This window comes from Halyomorpha halys, unplaced genomic scaffold (assembly GCF_000696795.3).
Source record: "Halyomorpha halys isolate HHAL.00 unplaced genomic scaffold, Hhal_1.1 Scaffold39.1, whole genome shotgun sequence".
In the NCBI taxonomy this organism is placed as follows: Eukaryota; Metazoa; Arthropoda; class Insecta; order Hemiptera; family Pentatomidae; genus Halyomorpha; species Halyomorpha halys.
Window position 1 is genome coordinate 387622 of NW_027109179.1, and position 26142 is coordinate 413763.

The following is a 26142-nucleotide window of genomic DNA, read 5'->3' on the forward strand; positions in this document are numbered from 1 at the left end:
ATATAAATGATTGCCCGTATTATTTCAAAATTATGAAGATGGTCAGGATTGGATAGGAGATTGGAGGATAGGAAGAAAATTACCTAAAGATGAAATATGTTAATATACAATATATTATGAAATATGCAAAAATGGCAGTAATATAACAAATATTCTCGAGACATCTAATGAAGAAAAAACAAAGAAATTGAATAACGGCTATAAATAATGTTAAATGATTTGGATTTATTATTTTTTACAATAATAATAAAAATAGAGAAGCTATACAATCTTAAATCATAATTATTTTTAATTGACTGTTTTCATTATTTCTTCTTATATAAACAATTTCGAAAGTTTTATCAATGATTTATTCAATGATCATACAGATATATATATAATATACGATTATTGTATATTCTCTTTAAAGTACGAAATTCAACTAAATATTTAAAAGAAAATCAACAATGAGAAGGTAACAATACGCGCTAAGACGACGTTAAAGTCTCCTCACACCTTAGGACCCCCGAAAATCCAGGTTATTGTTCCATTTTTAAAATGGAACCCAATCCAATTTTTTTCGATTTTGTTATGAAATTTTCTAAGGTATTTATGGATAGTTACCTAATGAACACTAGATAGCATAGGTGGTAATTTTTTATGTCCGGTAATTGATATACAAATTTAGGTACTATTTAAATGCAATTTTTGTCGTTGAAGCAGAATAAAATAATAAAATCCCCCTCGGAACAAACTTAACAATTCAATATTGATCATTTATTATTTTTATGTATATGTATATTAAATATAATTACTATTTTAAAAGAAACATTTATCATGCACAATTTGTTTTAAATTGTTATGGGCAAAATAAGAAAATTAAATGTCTACTAATGGGTATTTTAATATTAAAATATTTTATCTAAAATAATATTAAATATTAAATCGAATTGAAGAAATACAATAAAATGTTCAAATTAAAATAAAATAAAATACTTTTACTTTTTAATTTATCTACGTAAAATTCTTGATGCTCGTTATTGCATTACAAATAAACTCATCCACAAGGACCTAAACATCCCATTCGTTGCAGATTTGGCCCAAAACAGATATGCGTTTTTTCATTCCAAACTCTTTACCCATCCTAACTTATTAGTTCTTAATCTCTTATCCTTAATAATCCCTGATAACCCTCCGAGGCGTCTGAAAAGAAGATGGCCACAGGATCTTCTAATTTAAATTAATGCTTGAAGTACCACCTATGGTGGTAATAGGTGTTTCCTTCCCAAGATTTAATTTTAAAATGAAATGAAACATTTCAGGCCTTCATTTCTCCATTTAATTAATCTTGCATATATTTAAACAATTTCGTTGTTTATTTTGTTTTTGTTTTTTTTTCTAATAGACCGCATAGTCTAAATAATAATTTCAAATTATATTCTCTACCAGTTGAAATATATTCCAGCCTATCTGCTGCTAACAAAATACTAGGAGTTTTCTATCAAAAGTTAACTAATTTAACTTTAACACTTTCCAAAATTTAACATTTTTTTGCCAAAAATTAAAATTTCACAGCTAAAGCTTATTGAGTTTAATTCAAAATTTAAATTTTTTCTTCCCAAATTCATATTAAAGATCACGTATTAAGAGACATTGCTATATTATTTTTTGAATAATCATTTTCCAAAATAGGAATGTATTTACTTTCGACATAAAACTCCTCATATATTCTTTCATCCGTGTTAAGTTCTCGACCTATTTTTTTACAAGACCTAATTAAACACAAAGGTTAAATTTACTAATTTCTTGGATGGAATTAGACCATGGTCCAAATATATTTTTCACTTTGTATATGATATTTTATAACTTACTTAAATTGTGGGCAACATTTGTTGAACACTCTGTGTATATCATAGTTGTTATTAGCTCTCATTACTAAAACTGCGGTACTAAATCTTACATTTACTAATTCTTTAAGATTAATAATTCTTTTGCTTGCAGATGGAGGACGAGGGGCACCACGGCAACGACGAGACGAGGTGCTTCATCCTGTCCACACTGGCGGGGCTGGGGATGTCCAGAACGGTCTGTATCCTCTGCAGGGCTCCCATGGCCGTCTTCGACAGGTATCCTCTAGTAGACGGTACTTTCTTTCTCAGCCCAAGGCAGCACACCAAGACCTGCATTGAGGTGAGTCTCCAGCATAACATAAATAATAGAATTCTTGATGACTTGTAGTTTCAAGAAAGATGACAAAGAATATATATATATGCATGTACATACATACATATTTTTTTTATTTTTTGGTCGGCGCAAAAGACCTTGTAGATATTATGCCGCCCGAACCAGTCTTCTCCACACCTGCCTGTTTTGAGCTTCTACTGACCAGTTTGCTGCAGCTTTCCACTTCTTTGTTGATTTTGTCTATCCATCTGGTTTTAGGCCTCCCATGTGGTATACTGCCAACTATAGTGGCATTCATTATTGTGTAGAGGCGTCCTGATGGATTGCTTTGAGCCACATGTCTCCACTCATCTCCTTGCCTTTTTACCCTGAGGTGTCTGACCAGTTTCTGCAAGCATTTCACTGTTAGTTCTTCTCCTCAATGTGTTAAGGCTCTGATCCCAGATCGCTGCTGTAATTGTACGCCGGACTTTCCTTTCATATCTCTCGATTCTGCTTCCTAGGGTACCTGTTGCAGCCCAGGTCTTACAGCAATATATCAGACCTTGCCTAATCATGGTAATAAACAGAGGTTTTTATATTCTTGGCTGAGAGAAGAAGGTTGCGTCCGTGCTTGTTAAATGCTGGTCTATCTGCAATCTGTATTCTATCTGGTAGTCTGTTGATTATTTATTGATTTTATTGTGATCTTGTGTTAGGGTAGATTTATACATATTATACATACATATTTATACATATATTTATACATTTTACTTTGTGAAACATTACTTTGTTTTGATCAGACCCAAAGCAAGAGCAAGAATACATTAGTAGTCAATAGGATATTATTCAGAGTTCAATTCAATGTGCCGAAAATATTCATTGTAATATTAACTATTAATTAAAAAGAAATTTTTATTATTAAATAAAATGTATGCTAAATATATATGGCTTAAATTTTATATATTAAATTTTCAACTTCTGTTTTATGTATTGGTGTAACTTCAAATTTTTATTATTAAAATCAATTTCTACTGAACAAACATCATCATTTTTTTTTCGTTCAGTGAATATACAAACTCAACTAAAAACCTTATTTTCGAGAGTATTGAAATGAAACTTGGTAGGTCTTAGTTGTGGTGAAGTTTTATTTGATATTTAAAAATACTGTTTGTAACCTTTTCTATTTATTCTCCAGCGCACTTAATTCCATAATTTCCTATGGAAAGAGGGAATTTTTAATGAAAGATTGCCATAGAAATTTCAATTTTAACACGATTTCATATTATAGGTTTTTCATATTGAAGGAGTAAATTCCAAGGAATATAAAAGGCTGGAAAAATGCAGATTTTTGGAGATTTAAACGAAAAAAAGGTGGAAAATTGTATAAATTTATAGGTAAATTGTTTTTATAGTACCCCTAAGAATTCGTCATCATTATTGCCAGTTATAATAGTTATAACATACAACTTATAATTAAATAATAATTATTTTTAGTAATATATATATAGTGATTTTGATAAGAACAGAATGATTTACACCACATTTGCTCTCAATACCCCTTTTGTTACCATCGTTACATAGCATGGTACGTATACATTGGAATTATAAATCATACAACTTTACAATATTTATACCTTAAATAGAAGATGAATACTAAAAATAAATAAATTATATCAAAAAATAATTAACAAGTTAGATGAAGATATTAGCGAAGGGTCTGTCGTCCTTAGGATTGATAAAGCAGAAGGTCCTGGAAGGGAGAGGGAGTGAGGGGGAGAAAGGAGGGAAGGAGGAGGTGAGCAACAGCCTGAGACAATAGCGCCCACCTCATTGGCCCATTCCCTTCTCCAGATTGTCCTCAATCCTTACCGCCGTTTACACATCCTTCATTTATCTGGGATATGAGTTCTTGTTATTTATCCTTCCTGGCCAAATCTATTTTGGTCACTCACTTTATATGTCATTCTTGATCAGATCCCTTAATAGGAAGCGCCTTAACTAAATTAGAATGGTAGAAGAAAAAAAAAAGTGTTATCAGAATAGTAAAAATAAACAATCTTTCCGTTTAAAAATAATTTTTAAAAATAAATTGTTCAGTGAAAAAAAGTTTATATGAAAAAATTCAATTTTCCATCAAAAAAATAATTAAATATCTGGTGCATGCAAAACACAACATGCACTAACCACCCTACTTTGAGCTGAAATGAATCTTTGAATATCAATACTTCCCCTTACTATATATTTCATATATAGGTAAATGAGTGCTAAATATGAATGAGATATTACTGACCTTATGAAGTAGATTGTAGGAGGATAGCCCGCGTGGCGGTCAGCAGAGATAGAAAATAATAGAAAAAAAACTATTTGTTGTTAACCTACATTTCACCTTACTTTGCAGGGTTAAATAAAAACAAGATACAAGCACTTGTTTAATGACAGCCACCTGGACTGTCTTCCTACAAAATGAAAAATTACATTCCGTATTATTGAATACTAGGTTTGCGGGTAGCCCGGGGGTAAGGCGCTTGGCTTCTAACTCCAATGACCCGAGTTCGAATCCGGCTGGGCAGAAAATTGTTTTCTGTTACACTGTAGCCGTGAGTGAACTCCTGTTCTTGGAGCCCTCCTGGGGTCCACCCAACCTCTTAAATTGGGTACCCGTAATTGGGTAAAAATCTGGCCATAGAGCGTGATTCTGAAAAAATCACCTCCTTGCACAACCGTTGGTCTAGTAACAGTACTTCCTTACAAAGTACTGAACCTCTGACCCTTCATAGGTTGTTGCGGTAAAGATTATTGAATACTAAATTGTTATAGCATTGGTATTGAACATATTAAAAATTATTATATGGATTTATCCTGCCAACTGGAAGGCTTAGCTGTAGGGTTAATGAAATTATATTACTAACCAAAACCCATTGCGTAGCCGCCCGCTCAGCCAAGCTCATATTAGAACACACTTTATTTATGCATTTTTCGTTATTCTGTTACCTTCTAGGACATTCTATGTAAAATATTACTTTTTTCTAAAATATTTGGCTTTTCAGCGATTTATAATACGTCTATTTTACTAATCTTATTTCGGGTTCAACAAATATGTTTCCTTCTAACTTCTTAAGTTAACAATAAAATCTTTTAATTGTTTATATTTCTCTGTTTTATTAGTATTAACAATGAGTACTGTTTATTTTTTCTTCAAATTAACAAAATTAAAGGTACTTTAGATTAAAATCGGCATTTAAGCCCTGTTGGTCTATTTAAATAGTAATAAAACCTGTCTGATATTATAGATAACTAAATAATTCCAACGGTTATACAAAACCATATGAGCTATTTAGGAGAAAATGGAAAAAAATGTGTGAAATCGATTTTATAAAATGGCACTTGATTAAAGTTAACAGGTTGCTGTAACCTCCCTGGCACATATTTGCTCTAAATACTCGTAGGTACTTTTTAAAATTGCCCCAGATTATATAAACAACGTATTTTGCAAGACTCGATTATTTGGACTCCGGGAACCTCAAAAAATGTATTTTTGATTTCGAAAACTTTCACGATTGCAATACATCCCCTAAATGTATACTTTATGTATAGTAAGTTACTGGACCATTTTTAGGCCAGCCTACTTTACTCTTCGTCAAAGAAGATCAGCCCCTGAAAAACCAGTGGGCGAAAGAGGTGTATACGACTGAGCCTTATAGCCGAAAATTGAACATTTATTTATATAGTATTACAATTATAAAATTGTAAATTCATTTATTAACAGTAGTTCGTTGTTACTTATATATGTGTAAGATGGAGCTGCTGTTGTGCTGCACACTTGTGTTACACAAAATGCAGGGGAAGGTTGAAATAAATAAATAAATAATACAGGAAAATAAAACATATTTAGTTGCCTGCTTTGGACAAAATAGGACGTGCCTTTTTTTACATATATGTCATAGAAAATGGCTAAGTGAAGTAGCGAATGAAATATGGACACTCATGAGAAGATAGTTGACCGTAAATAATATGTATGAGAAGAAAATATATAGAAATACGAAAGGACTATTTAGATAAATTTAGATAATCATTCCGCAAGAATACAAAACTTCCCTACATTAGTTATACACGATAAAAAATTGCTTTTTATGAAAATATAACTTTAATAATAAACGAAAACATTTATATAGAAACCAAAATAGTTACAAAGGCCGGGAAAGAGAGAGGAGGGATTGACGTGTCGCTAGAGCAAACAGTCGAGGACTGAACCAAATTGTAGGGCCCGGTTAATTGTGACCGCTTCTCTTCTGTTTGAGTCCCATTCTTAATCTCAGTCTGTGTCCTCAGTCTGTTTGATCACTCTTTATTAGTGTTCAGTCTCCGTCATTTACTCCTCTAAATTTCGTTTAGCCTTTATATTGCTTTAAAATCTTTTTAATACCTTTTGTTACGTCGCAGAGGAAATAAACGACTCCCGCTAGTATTTAGTATCGTAAGAGTGTTTGATTATATTGGTAGATGTATATTTAGTTGATTTGAAAAGTCCTCATGTATACACTTTTCTCCAAATGCAAATAACTCGATTTTGTCCATTTTTAAGAAGTCTTAGCATTTCATTGAACTTCAAGGATATTGATCAAAAGAGATCCGAACATCAGTCTTAATATCGTGAAGCAAAGTATGTATCGAGATGTGTAATTTTTTACCACAATTGGACTTGAGTGTTGACTGACATATTTTCCTTTCTAGAGTGCCCTGACAAAGTCTCCAGTAATTGTATAGGAACTTGTGGTTTTAAAAATATTCTAGTTTATTAATAAAAATGTTTTAAGAAACAGTCCATGTATTAACAAAAATTAACTCTGACACGAAAATATACGACACAATCCCAGAGAGATAGCAATCTTACAATTTCCCACTTATCTATAAAAATCCTACCAGGACTGCATTAGTTCCACGATCAAGGTAGTACTGTTGGTAGAAAAGTATTCCTCACGTCCCACACCCAACAAATATACAACAGAAAACTATTGCACGAGCCTTGGTCTATGTATTTTAAGTTCCTCGAAACTTACCACATAGGCAATCTATCAACAACTACCTACTACCAGTCAATCATCTCTCTCTATTTCTAGTCTATAAACTCCTTCTTACATTGCAAATACATGTTTGAGATATGGGTCATTTTATTTTCTAAAGTCTAAAAGAGCATTAGAATAGAGCTGTTTATGGACACTCTATGAGAAAAATTGTATATAGTGGTCTCTATATTAATTATACTTATTATGACATAGCCTCTAAATTTTATCTCTTCATTTAAAGTAAATAAATTATGTCTTAAACCACACTGCGGTTGTCATTCAGTAATCATCAACAATACCCGTCTTCGAGGATTGTATATTTAGAAAATAACCCATTAATTTTTTCAAAAAATGAAATCTTTGTATTTTTTTTAAGTGTAATATATTAATCTTGTTATTTTATTTTCGCTCCCGATTATTGAAAATTTTAGATGATTCGAATTTCTTGATTATTTAGACTTAAGTATCATTGGGGATACGTATCTACACGATTCTGCAGTATATTATATTTTATTGAAAGCTAGATTATTATTTTTTTTTCTTTGAAGCCTGTCGGAAGGTTGAGGGAAGCCATTACTGGTCCAATAAATTTAAAAAGGGCCCCGAGATGGGAAGCTCTAACAATATCCGACATGATTCCGGATGTGGAAGCCGCTCCCGCCACAAACCATATTCGGCTATAAATAAGGCCGTGGGTACCTTTTGCCGGTTCATCAGAGCTGCGGGATCCTTATTGGGCCGGGAATAAAGACGGAACATGTTATTCATAGAAGATCTCTCCCTCACTCCCTCTCTCTCTCTCTCTCTCTCCTAACAAGGCAGCGCCCTCTCTCGCTCGTTATCCCGCCACAAAGGGGGAGCGGCTTGGGACACAGGCTTCATTCACTGGGAGGGTTCTTTAAAAAAGTTCAACAGGCCCTCTGCTTTGAATACGTCCAATTTGGAAACGGCCGGAGTCGATAGGATCTGCGGAGATAGCGGGTCAGTATGTGGTCGTCTTATCTGTGGAGGAGAGGGGGTGGGGAAAGAAGGGCAGTTCTCAGGAACTGCGAGAAGAAAGGCTCGAGAACTTTATAGAGATGGATAAGATACAGGACCGTTCAGATTCTTCCAAAGCTCCCAAGCATATTTTGAGCCAAAAATTATTTTTCTACTAAAATGACCATCACACTATAGTACAGCACATTTTCTGTAACATTAAATATCGTAATATTATTCGAATACTCTAAACACAACAACGAAAAAGCATTCTTCTATTCTTTAGATAATATTCTATTTTAAAAATTAACTTATTTTTAATTAATAATACTTTATTAAGTATTAAGAAAGAAGAACGATTCTTCACTTACTTAATCGTGTTAATGACGGTAGATAGACTAGATTTAACACACCCCACTTCAATAGCCTCAACAACGATTAACCAGACAGATATCAAACCATTCAAGACCGTATATATGTTCGTTCCTTAGGAACACCTTGCTAAAGGCCTCCTTTAAACTTCCGTCCTTTTATAAAACATTTCGCTCTATAAGCGCCCCTTTTATTTATAGGGATTCGCAAGGAACGATTGCAACGACACTACTAATAGAATGTTCTATAATTTCAGTCAAAATATAGAGTATTATTTAGCTGAACCAGGGTACGGTGTTAAATTCACAACGGCCCCCCTCCTACTAAATATTTCATTACTACTATATTTTTCTTTTATTTGTCCTTTTCCTGATCATTTCTGACATGCAGGGAGAAGAAGTCAACCTAGAGGCAGCTAATCTATTTTAACCAAATTGGGGGGTTCAAGTTTTCATTCCATGGGTCTACCGCGAAAAAAAGTATACCAAGCGGGAATCGAACCGGCACCATTGAAGACATGTTGCCTTTCCCTCAGCTATAACGGTCTGTTGTAGTACATCGTTTTTTGTTTTACATATAAAATAATCTCTTTAATTGGCCCTAAGGATTTCTCTACTTCTTGAAACGGTGATTGTTGGTTGTTCAATCATTTACCGCAGTTTGGGCGACCCTTGGTTTGGTTTCGGAATCCCCCACCTTAACCTCTTCCCCTCCCAACCCCCCAAAAATGTTTATTTTAAGTAATTAGGTATTCAGACAATGATATAAACATCCTTTCAAGCCATAGCTTCAAAACTCGAATTGAACTTATTAAAAAAAAAAAAAATTCAATAAAAAATGTATCAGAAAGCCGTCACATTACCACCAATGGCTTTAGAAATTTTAAAGCCGGTGTAGTAAGACTAACAACAGCTTCAACTAACCATCAATCATTTGCTCTAAGAGTTGTCGCAACAGAAAATTGACATAATGACGCCTTTGACCTTTGCTGCTTGCGCACGGTTCAGGAATCCGAGCGTTTTGCCACTGCATTTAACTGCCCCACTATTAACTAGATATGGCAACTTTAATATGACAAAAAAAAATTAAAATCTTCTAAATAAAATATTTGTCGTTTCCGAATGATTAGTAAAAATATTCAAATATAGCGAGTAAGTAGGTTCAGACTACTAAGACCCCAAGGAAGCGGCGGTCCCTATCATTTTTGAAATATTTTCTTAAAACGGGCAGAGGAGACTTTAAGATAGTTGAATCGAGCTATATATAAAAAGGGCCTGAAATCGGAAAACGGCGTGACAAGTTGAGATAAGTAAGGCTACCACCAATAACGATTTAACAAAGAAAGTTGATTACATAAAATAAAAGTAAACTAAGACGTGGCTATATATGATTTAACATATTAAAAAAATTATATAAAATGAACAAAGTAAACAAAATAAAATTAAGATTTAAAGTGAAAAGTATAAATAAACAAGAATCGCGAAAAAGTATTAAACAATTAATAAAAAGAAAACGAAAATAATAACAAACAATAAAGAAATACAAAATTACAATAATATAATGAAAGACCGATAAATAAAGGAAATAGGAATAAAATTCAACATTAATTTTTTTTGTTGTTTGGATTCGAGGACAAAAACAACTGACGGTAATAACTTTTACCGATAATAATTAGTAATAAATAATAATTATAATAAATAACATAAGTATAAATATAAATAATAAATAATGGTATTATGTTTTATAATATACAAATCAGATTCATATCCTAGCAAACAATCCGATAGATTCAATTAATTTGATGGCGTTTTTCAATGTTCTTTCCACTGTCGAACAAGACTCTGAAAAGTTGTCCAGGAACTCCGAAATTTCCCATAATCACTCTGTAAACTTTTTTCTTGACTTTCATTTTTATTTCCATAAAGAGAATATTGTCATCTCTCCGAAACTAGTCAGAGGATAATGTCGAGAAAAAGAAATAAGGGAACAAAATAAAAAAAGGACAACTATACTGATCCATGAATTTAGCAGACTTTTTTTTCTGCATGTAACAAAAATGTAATTTGATTGTTTAACATTTTATGTTACAAGAGAGAGATACCATGTCTATATTGATTTATATAAAAACCAAATTAAATGGATATCATAACCATTTTATGGATATATTTGAGACAGATTTTCAGGAGTGACAGTGTGGGGGAATTAGTATGCTCTACAGCTATTCCAACCAACTGTCAATATCGGACAACTAAAACCCAATTATCATCAGCTATGTATGTCACTCAAGCCGATGCAGTTCAGTTAGTAATGATGGTGCAGCATTTAATTGGATATTTCAAGTTTTAATTACAATATTGTGACTGGTTTACGAAAAGAAAATTCTGGGCATCACACAACATTCACATAGCACCCAAATTACGTCTCCTGTTTTTTTCTATAGATTGTTGAGCTCGTGTTGAAGTTATGGCTATTTTGAAAAAATCGAAAGATTATGTATTGCGAAAAATTTGGGCACTATTTTTTTGTTACCAACATATTATATTATGGTATTTATAGCATAAAATTATTAATATTTGTTTTTAATTTTCACAGGTGAAGGTTGAAGGAAGAACCCAGTACCTGTCCTGCGTGTGCATGGGTTGCCTCGAAGCATGGGCTCCCGGTCGCCGCTTGAGGTGCAGGTTCTGTTCCTCTGCATGGGACGGATCCTCTCTGGTCCTAGGTACCATGTACTCCTATGATATCTTTGCCGCCATGCCCTGTTGCACCGAGAGGCTAAAGGTAATATTCTGCCTTATCTGCTAGTTCTTACTTGATTAAATGTGTCTGTATCATCAATTAGTTCAAAAAACTCATGAGGAGAAAAAGTGAGTTATAACACCCCATTTAATGAAAACTATGTATCATCAAGTCACTGGTCGAAATTGATGAGTCTGCCAAGTATAGTTATAGGATTTTACAATAATATTTATAGGTTTAAAAAAATAATTTTTCATTTGGAAGTCTACATATCTTTAAAACTACCTTCAACACTATAAATCTAATAGATCATTTAAGAAGAGTATTATTCCAAAAATATGAGTCCTAAAAAAGCTTTTTATGTTCAATAGTTCCCGAGATATACTTTTTCGAAAAGCAATATTTCGTAAAAAATCTATATTTCAGGAACAATTTGATGTACACATTTATATTAGCACTCAAATTAAAGCTAGTTTAATATACTATAAAATAGTTAATGACGTTTATCTTCGTAGGAGTAGTAATTTTCGTATTAGCTTTTGCCAAAATAATTTCGCAAGATGTTGATTTCTACCTCTTTGGGCAAAACTTTTAATTTTTGAAAGAGTATATCTGAGGAATCCTTAGATATCTGCCTGCACTCAAATTAAAGCTTGTTTATAATACTATTATCTTTGTAGTTTATTACTTTTATGTTTGTAGTGGAAGAAGTTTGATAGTATGATATTTGGAAATTAATATGAATTTTGAATATGGAATTTCGTCGGAATAACCAAAAATCATTTTATTTCAGCAAATATCATGAAAACTACTATTACAACGAAGATAAATGTTATACACTTTCTTGTAGAACATTACACTAGCTTTAATTTGAGTACTGGCAGACATCTGTATGTCTGATGTTTCCTGAGATTTAGTTTCCATAAATAAAAAAAATGTTCCTATCTATTAGAAATCAATATTATGTGAATTAATTTTTTCCAATATTATAAAAACTATTATTTCTATGAAGTGAAACATTATGTATGAACTACTTTAAACTAACTTTAATATGAGTGCTAATAAACATCTAAACTTTTATTAGTTACAGAGATATAGTTTTTCAAAAATAAATTCACTGGCCACTTGTTTATTGTCATTTGGTTATGAAATATTTCTTGGGGTGTAATTTATATTAAATTAAAACATTGATAATTTTAAATCAACTAATATTCCAAATGAATTTAAAAAATATTTTATTGCGTAAAAAATATCACAAAACTATTTATTTTTGATTACTATTAAACAAGTTTTACTACTCAAATTATATTAATAAATAACACATAAAGCTAATAATAAAGGATAATTGTAGGTTATAATTAGGGATGAGATTTTTAACGGATAAAAAAGTTAAAATATTTAATATAAAATAATTATTACATGAGAAAATTAACCAGAAAATGTCAGGAAAAACGTTTAAATTATTAAAAGGTTTTTAGGAAACAAAAATAATATCATTTAACTTTAATAGTTATTTTATCTCGCCATCTTCATTTTTCACATCAATTTTCTTTTTGTGATTGCTCTACAAAATAAAGTTTTATCGTTCGAATGATTGTTTCACATCCACAGACGTAATAAGTGGATATAGGACATGAAAGCAATAAAACCCGAAAAATAAACTTTCATAGCAGTATCTATTGGTTTTAGGCTTCTCAAAAAATGATTAAGAGTTAGTTGTAATTTTATTTTATTTTTAAATAAACAAACATTTGTTTATGTTTAAAAAAAATAAGAAAAGAAAATACTTATTTTAAAGAAAAATACGGACTAAATATGTACTAAAACGGCGAAATATTTAAAAATATGTAAAATAAAATTGTTGAAAATATCATGAAATTTTCCTAGGAGGTATACATAATTTAAATAAAATAATTTGTATCCAAGTTAAGTCTCGAACTCTTCTTTATTATTAATTTAAATGTACAACGTTTCGACCATTTTCAAGGACAATCTTAAATATGAATTTACACCTCACAATGCAACAAAAAACTTTTTGTTCCTATTCTGCCCAGGTGGATAAATTTAGTCAAAGCAACCTATTTCGTAAATTTTCTATTATATTTCAAAAACTTTAATTACAAATTAACTTTACGCTATGATGACTCACTTATCACACTATTAATTTTCCAGATTAATTAATAATTACTGGATTAAAGATCCAGTTCTATCATACTTTATAAATAATCCTATCATTTCTTCAAGACTGGTTTTAGTGTTAAAAAAACAAAACAAAAGTTGTGATAGTAGCTATACGTTAATCAGTAATTAAAAGTTTTATAATTTAATGGGAAAGTAACGAAATAGATTGCTTTGATATATTGTTTGAATTATTGACCTAGGCAGAATAGCTTGCGAAAAATTTTTAAATGTGGATATGAGGTGTAAATTTATAATCAGCCGAAACGTTGGACATTTAAAGTAATCATAAATAGTGTTGAGACTTAGCTTGTATACAAATTACTTTATTAAAACAATAAAACAGTCTAGAAAAAGTGATAAGATTAAATATAATATATAAATAATTTTAAAACTAAAAAACTTGAAAAAATAAAAATATCATCCCTAGTTATAACATAAAGCAACAAAACATATCAAGAGTATTTTATGAAAAGTCAAAATATCCAGTTTTCGAAGTTCCAAACTTAAAAATTATTATGGTAGCATCTCCTGCAATTAAGTTAAATTTTTATAGAAATGTTTATTCCTAACAGCTGTTCGATAGGGGGAAATTTTAATTTTGAAATAAACTTAATTCGTTTTTGTGTAGAATTTTAAATTCTCTAAAAAATTTTTGCTTTAAAAAGTGGATATAACTTCTAATAGGAAACCCCCATATGGTCGGACGCAGAAAGAACATTATATTTGAAATTTTACTTTGATCTATAATTGAAAAAGTGGTAGTGGGCCCTCTGTTTAAAATTCCTTCTCCATCTTGTGTAAGCTCCCTCAGTCTGCCTACAAGCTCTTAGCTTGGCCGTAATGTCATTAAGCCACCATTGTTTCCTTCAAATGGTTGTCGTTAGGGGAAGCTGACGGAAATTTAAATCGAATGAAAAAAAAAGAGAAGGGAAAAAAATATCTAGTAAGGGGATAAGTCGAAGGAGGTATGATAAAGCTATACTTTGAGCAATTACCACGAGGGGGGCGACAAAAATTCGACGAGTCCTTTGAACGGAACCTCTTCAGCAATCAGTGGAGGAAGGTGGGGCCAAAGCAGATTACACAATTAGTAGCCGAATTAGGACTCGCATCGGGGGCAAGTATTAAAAACCTTCTTTTGATCTGCCCTTTCCTATCTCTAACCATCCTCCCCCCCCCCACTAAATTACTTTTTATTGAAAAAAAAGACAGGACAGAGCGAAGTGGAAGGATGCTCCCAGTAAGGATTTGAGATGATTAAATTCGCCGGATGGTCCTACCTGTGTCCTTTGAGGACGGAAAGGAAGAATTTGTTTCTCCTTCTGCGCCCTCCTTAGTGGTCAAGATGGGATGATCAAAGACGCCCCTAGTTTTTATTAGTTTTCCCCCGGACCCTCCACAACTCAGCGCTACTTCCTCGAGGAATGTCTTTCTTATTCGTCTTCTGTCCGGCCATCCGATGATGGGGTCTCACTCCCTCTCGTGTCTCTTTGTGGGACTTTACCATACCAGTTTACCTAATATCCTAAATGCTATGTCGCGTTTTATTCGCATGCACGGAGTTCCTTTACTTTGGAAATAGAAAATACCAAGAAAAAAGCTTTTGGGCTACCTATTCACGAATAAAGACTTCTTCAAACGGGTTTTCTTACTTCGCCTTAATTTCAATTAAATTAAGAAACTTACTTTGAAAAAAAAAAGATAAACAAATAAACTTGCTTATTCACATACTGCTTAAAAGCACTTCAATTTCTTTAAATTACTTTTGCATTAAAGTAAAACTTTGTGAATTTACTTTCCATATAGACAGACTCATATAGACTTGATAGGCAAACTGATATGGATGCAGTGGGAAGTTCTGAACTATTAAACCCCTTATGTATAAATCCATTACCTTTTCCATAGTCTTTAATATTACCGAAGAGAGACATATTGGTCTATACGCCCTTGGGTCATCCTTAGGCTTGCCAATTTTTGGGATAAAAATTACTTTAATCTTTCCATAGTTTAGGGATATATCCCATTGCATAACTTGCCCTAAATATTCTACGCAGTGCTTTAACAAGCTTTCCTTTCCCTTATTATCAAACGGGCAGGAATTATTCCATCCTCCTTCTTCCCCCGAGACGCTTTATATGGTTTAAAGAGTCTTATAGCCCATGCTATTCTGTCTGTGCTGAATATTTTGTTTGCCTCTTTCTGGACTCTTGTGTTTAGCCATGGGTATTTTCTTTCCCTTTTAGGTTCAACCTCTTCATTTACAAAGGTGCATTGAGGAAAGTGGGATTTCTTCAAGTAAGATTCATTACTTATTCATTTATCAGAATAGAGTTACTTAGACGGTCTTGTTCATAATTTGCCTTAACTTACTTAGGTGTTAAACCATTGCTTAGTGTTCGATTGTAGTTCCTTTTTAATGTATTTTTATTACTTTAATATAGCGCCGAAATCCTAGAATTGCTCATTGTTGAATAGAGAGTAGATCTTGTAGGATGAGTGGATTTCACCAAATTTTGAAACCCAATCAATCACAATATGAAGTTGGGGGGAGTCTGCGAATGTTTAAATAATATCGTGCGTTTCTCTTAATCCTTGCTGACAAATCCCAAAAGAATGGTTTAGTATTTCTTTGTTATAAATCGAAAGAAACATTGCACAAAATTGTTACCACGTGATATTTCAACCAAGAGACCACAACCCAACGGGCTGTTAGGTTTTGTTTCTTGGTTCAATGGAACCAAAAAATACTTTTACTTCGCGGATAACAGAACGGAACAGCTAAAATTATAGTACGTATCTTCCCTAAGTAGTAATTGTAGAATGTAGACAATACACCCAATTTTCCCTCAAAGGGAAAGTGAAGCCAAAAAAAGTTAACCACGCTCCTGGAATTCAGGATTAGGTTGTGGTTGGTTCCTACTCTTCCCCTACTCCTTTGCCTGGCTCCTGGTCAGTCATAAGGCCCACCTTTTTGGCTTCAGTTATTCTGGCAGCTTACTCCTTTCATTGTACTCCTTCCTCCAAGACTGTCAGTCCAAGCAGTGGTGATACAGACACTCTAGCTTTTATAGTAATTTATGTTATTATTCTTATTATGAAAGTGCTATATGAATATGGACGTGTTGCAGTGCAACAACTGCGCGAAGCCACTGCTGCTGCCCCACCAGCGCTTGAACTTCTTCTCGGACTACTCGCACCGCGTTGGCTGCCCGCACTGCGGGGCGCACGATTGGCACTTCGTCAAGCCGCTCGGCTACTGCTACAACAGAGAGTGGCCATAGCAGGAGGACGGGCCGGCCGAGGACCGCGCCCGCGCCGTGCAGCGGCTGCTTCACGCCACTTGGGCTGCCGACCTCAACGGCCCCCTCCTGTCTCTCACCATCGCCTGAGCTCTTTAACTCATCTTCTTTTGACTTTTAATTGCAGATGTATTTTTTATATTGGTTGCTCCTTCCACATTGTATATTCTTTTCCCCCATCAACCTTATACATTATAATTAAAAAATGTAAAAAAAAAAAAATATGGATGTATTTTAATATACATATAAATTTATAATACATGTGATGAGGCAGCGTTTTGCTTTGTACATTAGACTGTTCGAGGGTGATTCGGCCCACTTTGAAAGTGGTCTCGCCTTTATTCCCTCCCTTCTTTTCTTATAAACGTAGTTATAGGACGGCCTCTAGAGGCCTTTAAACATACTGCTACAAGATAATACTATAATTGTGACTCCCTCACTGGAGATGTTTAGTGTGCTCTGCTTTGATGAAATATGCAGTGCTCAATTATTTGTCAATCTCACAATTATCCTTATTCTATAAAATATATTTGTATTGAATGTTGAACCATCACAGATGATGATGATGTTTTTTATATTATGATTGAAGTGTGTTTTTGACTACTTTTAGTATTCATATTATATTAAGGACACTTTTGTGTTTATTGTAAATTATCTTTTTAGTTGTACATCGGATCGTTTATATAATTGAAATCATTGAAATTTGTTTTATAATCATGTATTTGTTTTGATTGAATGTATATATATATTGTTACTATCTCTTGTACAAAAAATCGATATGTGTTTTATGTTTTCACTAGATATTTTGATGTATAATTACGACAATGTAATAAAACGTTGTCGATATTAAAATAGTAAGTATATAATAATAAGATAATATTAATGAAGTACCTTTTTAAGAATATTTGGTCTGAGAACATTTTACATATTGAATGGAGATATAGCTATTAAATATATTTGTAGGTTATGGTGTATTATTTGTTTTTAAAATATAAATTAAATGGACTAGTTTCCGACACTTAGGAGAAGACTAGACTCGAAGTGATTCTGAAAGGTTTCGTACCAAAAGCATAGTCACTTTTTACTGTACACTATTCCTATAGAAGATATATATATATATTCACAAATGACACTTTTCATGCCAGATGAAGTGCAATTATGCAGTATGAAAGATTGAACTGTAGGCTTATAACATATCTCTGGACATAACATTCTTAGGCATTGTTAACGCTCAAATAACATTCATTTCCTTAATTAGCATTAACACAGACATTATCGATACGTATAATGTCACTGTCCAAACAAAAAATGCATGTTGGTCATAGATAATATTTGACATATATAAATATATATATATATAAAAATATAAATATATTTAGGCAATTATACTGAAGACATAGAATATAAAAATATATAAAATATATATATATTATTAAATGATATAATTTTCTTGCATTACTTCGCTACCTGTAGTATTGAATGATATATGTGGCCAGTATAAATGGAGTGTGGTAGGGATGCAAAATTTACTAGTAGCTTCTTCCTTCTCCTATCCGAAACCCATTATTAATAATTATTTCAGATGTAGAGTGTTCATATTTTAGAAATAAGCTTTGATCTCAGCATATTTTCCCTAGGGTGCTCCTATGGCACCTCTTTGCTTCCCAACCTGTAGATAATTTGGGGAAAGATACGCAGAATTACCGTTCATAAATAGTGTTAGTTCACACATTGTTGCATGAGAGCACATTTATTTTATCCTTTTGGCGAGGGTTAATCCACTAAATAATTATGTGTGGACCCGAGTCGAAGCGGATAAAACTATAATCAATTGCATGCTGCTTTGTAAATTATGCTTTGATATTTAGAAAGTAAGTTTCTCTTTGTCGTATAGAAGTTATTGTTTAATATATAATTCCTAGTTATAATAATATAAATATAAAAGTAAGGTTTATTTGAATTTATCAAGTGTGTAAAAACTCAAAACAATTATTATTGATTGAGATTTTACATTGGAAAATGGTGCTTATCAATTGATGACAAAAAAATATTTTTTTTAACTGAATGTACCTTAAATGACAAGGCTGACTGAACAAATGGAAACCTTCCATCTTCCGAGTAAAGAGAAAGTATTGAAAGATTCTTTAATTGAGAGAAACAATGAATATCTATTTAAAAAAAAAAAAGAAAAAGTATTAAAAATAACTGAAAACATTATTTATTTCTATCAAATTTAAAAATTAATTTATAAGTATTTCCATTATTAATTAATAAATTTATTTGTGGATTATTCGTTCTGTAAAATTTACAATGTATAAACAGTTTGTAAAAGTTCCAAATAATATATTAAGTACCAAATGTAAGCTGGTACTGAGGACCAAAGTGGATTTTCTCTTGCGTCAAAGGACAGTTCTTTGTTGCAGGTTCCAACCTAAAATTCTTTAAGTTATATTCGGCTCATTAAAACTTGGAGACCTAAATTATTTAAATATAAATATAATTATCAAATTGTCGAAGAACTGATTCAAACTAATATTAAAGTACATATTTATATATAAAATATATACTATGCAATATATTTTGAAGCAAGGTTTCAATATAGGCCTAAAGTTATTTTAATTTTTTAATCAAACCTTCAAAAGCGTAGAAAAAACTTATATTTTTTACTGTACTAATTGTACAGAAACCATAGGAATGAACTGATATCAAGCAGAAAAGAAAATATATATATATCAATTTAAATGTCTATACAACAAAACTCCTGATGTTATATAAATCTACTACCACTAAAAACAATAAACCACATAAATATTAAATTTGCTCAGATTTAATCAATGATAATAGACCTGAATGAAATGTTGTCCACTGCCGTAAACAATAGAAGAAAAAAGGCAAAAATCAAATACTATACATTCATAAAAATAATTCTTCCTTTTAAATTTGTATCTATTTATTTTATTTTAATTAGACTAAAAGAACTTTTCAATAATCAATGATTTGTAAAATAAATTTCAATACCATATGTTTTTAAATTCATTTACTTTTGAGGGGAAAATCTAATTAAAATTACAAAGTTATTGTTATAAAAGAATACATTTTGTACTTTTATACATTTTTTATATTTTTAAATTAATCTTAAGAAGTTCTTATTCAAATTGAAAATGGTTTAATATATTAAATTTATTCTATTATTAATAATTATAATTAATTATATAAATTTAATAAACTGCAGAAAGCACATTTTCGATCACTTTGTCATATTTAGGGCTTGCATGCTATTCTGCTATCGCTTCCTATTTCCACTCTGCTAACCTATCTGCATTTATGCTTGATATGTGCTTATAATGGAAACAGAAAAAAAAAAAAATAAAAAATAAATAAAAAAACTGTCCATCCTGCTGTTCATGCGTTTGTTGATATAGTTAAAATTTATTAGATTTTATTGTAATTGTATAGACGTGTGTGTGTATATAGATATATATGTACATATGTATATTATATATGCACATGCATAAAACCCATTTAAAGTTGCATATTTTTAATGTTTCTCACAACCTTCGAAACCCCCTTGTATGCTTGGCAGTATGAATGTTTAAAAAATAATATTTAGGGAGGTCACATCATTAAGTACAAACCATCCATTTGAGAAAAATATATATATATATTTGTTTGTTGAGGTTTTTAAAACGCAATCAGCTTGTTTATTCCACTTAGAGAAATTGATACTGATTAGATGTTATAAGTGGTTGTTGTGTTTAAAAATTCATACAATATCATTAGTTTAACAAAAAATAAAATTTATGTTACACGGTAGGTGTCTAGTTATGTTCCTATTATAACATAGATACTACCTCAAAAAAGAACATATGTACAAAAAAATAAAAATTAATTAAAAAAAAACTAAATATGCATTGAATCATGTTCTACCTCTGGAACGAAATAACTCCTCTTTTTTTATATTAAAAAAATAAATAACCAAAACAAAAAAAAAAAAACTACCTCATCTGAAAATTTTACAATCTTGATGGGAAACTTTAATTGTTTTTAAACGAACACATTTACTTTCAATAAAAAAGAAAATGGAAAAAAAAGTCTGTATAAATTAAAAAAAAAATATCTATTTTTTATTTGCCTTATAAAACATTAGATAGGTTAATTATAATAATCTAACGGACCGTTATATAGGGCTGATCGTGTTCGTTGAGAAGTGTTCTGGAAACGATTCAGAGGGAAAGTAAACATGAACAACAGTATGCTCATTTCAGCCTTGATTCATCAAGTAATTCATGAAGATTTAGTGGTAGTAAAATTAGTCTGGCTGAATCGCAACATCATTTCAGCCGGTTAAATAATGTTAACTCTTTAGCCTTTTATAACAGTACAAAACGTCAACAGCAAATAACGATAACGCTCATGTTTATTTATAATTATAATATTTCTCTGTTTTAATTTTGATCATTTGTTACTTAAATATTATTTTTGTTAGTATGTTCCATTTAATTTAAATTTGATTTATGTAAGAATGCTTTTGATTATAATTATGATTATATAAGGTTTTTTAAAATGTGGAGGTCAGTTCCAAAAATAGTCATTTTCAAATAAAAACTATAAATATTTTTATTTAAATTTGACATATTAAAACACTAAAAATAATCTGAAAAGATTAATCCATAATATAAAACCCCAATAGAGAAAGGAATAGTGTAAAAAATCTTTTGGAACTTGCTCCAGAATTTTATTACTTCATTTTTTAAAAAATGCTTTAGTTTTTTGAAATTTCAAAATTGATTTTCTACCTCTGATCTTATAGTACAAATCTATTTAAACAAAATAATATATTGTTTAATCGTTAAATTAGAGAAACGAGTTTATAAAAATATAAAAAAGTAATATATAATTTGTTGGATCTCCCCTCCCATCATTCACAATTTAATCTAGTTAGCTTCAACATGGAAGTATGTATTAATTGTTATTATTTGTATATGTTTTGGTAAAATGTGTCTCGATTTAGTATTAATGTTTCAATTTCTTTCGTTCATCTTTTTTTTGTATTTTATTTCAATGTATAGATGCAGAAAATGTTATTTAAGATTTTGTGTTAGAAGCTTAAGCAAAAAAAAAAAATAAAAAATAATAATATTGATAAAAATATCACAAAAAAAATGTTAACACTGTACCTAACAAAAATGCAATGATTAAAGAATGAACGAAAATTATTTGGACCGAATTGATAAAAAAAAAGGGCATTATCATGGTTCAGATAGGCAATGATTAATTTCAATCAATCATGATAAATTATCAATAACCACACTGCCCCTATTGTGCCATTTAATGATAGGCTTGCTTTATGCTTATGCTTCATTACATCACTATTTGTTTAAACTTTATTACTTTTGTTTAACATTAGTCCTTTAGTCATTTTTTAGAAAGTAAAACATATCTTGTGGTTTAACCATTTATGTTGAATAATTAGTAAATTTATAGATATTAGTTAATTTTTTTTATACGGTTATGGTGTGAATGTGTTCACAGGCCAATTGCACGTATATTTTTTGGTATTTGGTAGGTAAATGATTCGTTTTTGAAACTAAAACTGTTTTATAATTTTATTTTTGTTTATATAGAGATGGAGTGATGTAATAACCACCAAATACCTGAAAATTTGTATTTTATTTATATTTGCCCTAATTTTTAGATAGTCGTTTGTTTACTATCTGTTTTGGAATGGGCCTTCTTCTTCTTTTTTTTTTTTTAAACCAATCTAATGACTTTCTACTCATTGGAAATCGCATTAATTTTGTCCTCGGGAATGACAAATACCAAGTACACTTGAGCGAGTTATTTAAGATTTAGTGATAAGTTTAGTAGTTGTTATTAACTTCTTTAAATATTTATATGTGTGTATGTAGTTCATCAAAAACTTTTGCTTCCTGTAATAATGCAATTTGTGATATTATCTGTGAATTCGCAGGAATTATTTGTTACTAATTTTTCTGAGCGCGTCGGGCACTTCAAAAGTGTATATTGTTCCAATGGGTGGAAGTTTCATTAGATGGATTTTATTAGTTGAAATGAATATTTATTAAAAGTTGTGATTCATTTAATTTTTGAATGAATTAGTTAATTTCTTTATAAATATATATATCGTTCTTAGATTTGTTTTTATCTAGGGAAATATAGTTAAACGAGTTTTTGTTGATACATTTTGCCTGTATGCTTGTGGCTAGGATTTAATTTAACTCAAATTGAAACTTTTCCCTCAGTTGTTCTTTATTAATATGGTATAACATTTTGTATTTTTTCCCTCTTTTTTTATTATAATTTTAATTTTAAAGGCATAACAATAAAAAGTTAATATAAATAAATCACCTATGTGTATATGTACTGGATTATAAACAGATGTTTAGTTGTGTTTGTTTACATAAGAAGACCACACATTAGGGCTTCTTTTCTATGTTAGTATATGATGAAAGGATAAATATATGGATAAATCCTTAAATTGTGTATTTTTATTTTACTTTTCTATCCTGTTACCATACCATTCCTCACTCCAATTTAAAATAATTATATATCAAATAAATCATTATGAAAAAGTTTGGTAGAGGTAAAAAAAATTTGTTTCAGAAGGATGAGATGAATTATAAACAAATCATTCCCATTAAATATTTTTAAAAAATTGAACTAACTTCCATAAAGTCAATATCTTCATCCTTCATAAAAATTTCTACTTTATCAGTAAAAAAAAAAATAATAGCTCTACCATAAGATATGGTGAGATTGTGCCAGATGGTGTGAGAAGAGGCTAAAAAGGAATTCAGCAAATCAGTTAAAAGTGGCGGCAAATATGAACAACTGTTATCGCTCTCCTATAATAAAATATTTGTGACTCTCACATTTGTTTTTAACAATTCATTGTTTTATCACTTTGTTGCAACATGATGTTGATTTTCATTGTGTGAAGAACTCTTTAACCTAATGCGATGATAAGCAAATTTTTTTATTCATCTACTATCTGAAGTATAATGCCTAGGGTTCATATCACTCTACCTTTTTTGGTTGTAATTTCATAACATAATCATTAAAATAAGATAGGGTGATTATACCACCATTTTTGGGTTAATTCGTGAGCTGTAACCACTAATTTTTATTTTAAAACTGGGATATTGTAGACACAACTCTAATTATCATAATAGCTAATTATTGTTATTATTCCTAAATAATTAGGATCCAAGCAATTGTGAGTTTTGTTTTAGAAGGCACAAAATTATTAGAAAAATATCTGATCCCTTAAAATTGTTGAATGCAGGGGCTTTTCAATTTTTTTTTTTTTATTTGAAGCATTTGGTTTAATTTAAATACACACAATTAATTTGGGTAATTTTTTGAAATAATAATTTGAAGACAAGAAAAAATAGAGTCAAAATTAACTGAGACTATTCTTTTTTCAAATTGTGATGTATAAATATACCATGACAGAATTCATGGCAACTACATAGGAGAAAAAGGAGCAGCAGAGTCTGTCTTAGTCTGCTCAGTGGTGGTGAGATTGTGCCAATAAGGAAAAAACATTCCTACCAACCCAACTACTTAATGTTTCTACAACAAAATACCAAACTGATGTGTGCATCTATCTTTCTGTACTAAATATTTCCGAATATGTTGGTAAATTAAGAAATGGCATAGCAAAAATCTCAAAATCATTGTGCCAGATTAAAGAAATTGTCCAAAGTTAAAGTGCATACAGCATGAAAAAATAGACTGAGTAAATATAATCCCATAAAAGTGCACTTCTCAAGCCTTAGAAGATTAAAAAAAAAAAAAAAATTCAGACCTAACCAACAGCAAACTGCCTTGGAGAAACTTTCACTACCCAAGAAGTGTTAAAGAACCATCTACGATGAATATTAATTAATTATTAATAATTAATATTAAGCATATTATTATTATAAATTATTAAAAAATAAAATATAGATTAATATATTTCTTTTTTTTCTTTTTTTTATGACCCCCTCTTCCCTATATGTCAAAATTGACATATAGGGACGAGGGGTTATCTAGATGTAGCCAACCTGTTCTAACCATGGTGAGGGATCAAAAGCTATTATTATGTGGGACTACCACAGTAATGAAATAAGTCAACATCCCCTGCCCGATTGGAACCATTGCCATCAAAGTTCCCAAATGGCAAAGACCTGCGCTTCAACTACCTGAGCTACAGACGGCCCAAGATTAATAAATCTGAACATCCCAACATATCAAATAATAAATCATACAATCATTTTTATCAAATAGATCATTCGATTCAGTCCATAATATAACCTCCCCCACATATCATACAATTTCTGGCTAACCTCAGGGATCTTATTAAAGTCCAATATTATTTAATTTATTCATTGATGACTATCTGAAATTCCAACATGTTAATATACTCTTCATTGCCGATGATACGGCATTATTTTCCTCATCTTATCGAATTGATACAATTATTAACAGACTCATATTGGAAGAAGATAGTTGACCGTATGAAGTAGATTGCTGGAAAACAGTCAAAGGTGGCCGTCAATAAAGGTGCCAGAATAGTTGAAGAAAGCTATTTATTGTTAACCAATGTTTCGCCCCACTTTGCAGGGCTTCTTCAGGGCTAAATGAAAAACAAGACACAAACATTGTAAGAATTGAAAAAAAATTAAAATAAATATACAGAGAAAATATGTAAAAATTTTGTTTTTGTTTCGTCTATAAAAACATATAAAAGAAATAATAATAATTATTTTAGGAGGAATATAGTAGAAACTAGTTACTAATGGCTACAGCCTGGTGTGATAGAATTCAAAATACAGAACTAGAGTAATAAATTGAAGAAAAATACTCGTTAGAACTAGTTATAAATATGGTTAAGAGGTAAGTGTAAAAGTTAAACAAAAGGTGAAATAAATATGGCAAAGGTGAGGTGTTCTAACAAGTAAAACGAAAAATTAAGAAAATTAGAATCTAAATCTTCAAAATAATATTTAAGCCCCTTAAAAAATGGCGGTTACATCTAAATATGGAAAAAAACAAAATCCATAATTCTTACAAAACGACGTCTTATACTTCCATCGAACATAGTTTTAAACGACACTCCTAACCCTATTATAACAGTTAAATATTGTACTTATGAGCCACTTGATACAGAAAATTATTGTTTCACCAGATCAATTCGAACTTGGAAAACCCAAGGAAAAATTTATAAAATCAATCCATATTTTCATAAAAAATCAAAATTATCCACCAGAAATTAATCGATATTCCATCCATCCAAGAGGTACTAAGACCATGCGATGGATGATAGTATCCATCATAACACATGCGATGTTACGAGGTGG

At 30.8% G+C, this 26142-nt stretch overlaps 1 protein-coding gene across 1 annotated transcript in view; it reads left to right on the plus strand.

Annotated features, from left to right (window-relative positions):
• Positions 1–23276, plus strand: part of heca (headcase) — a 374320-nt gene extending 351044 nt beyond the window's left edge. The window contains exons 3-5 of the mRNA XM_067047341.1: positions 1981–2169; positions 11151–11339; positions 16607–23276. Coding sequence (XP_066903442.1) covers positions 1981–2169; positions 11151–11339; positions 16607–16759 — 531 coding nt within the window. The 3' untranslated portion in view covers positions 16760–23276. The remainder of the gene's footprint in view (positions 1–1980; positions 2170–11150; positions 11340–16606) is intronic.
• The last annotated feature ends 2866 nt before the right edge of the window (positions 23277–26142 follow it).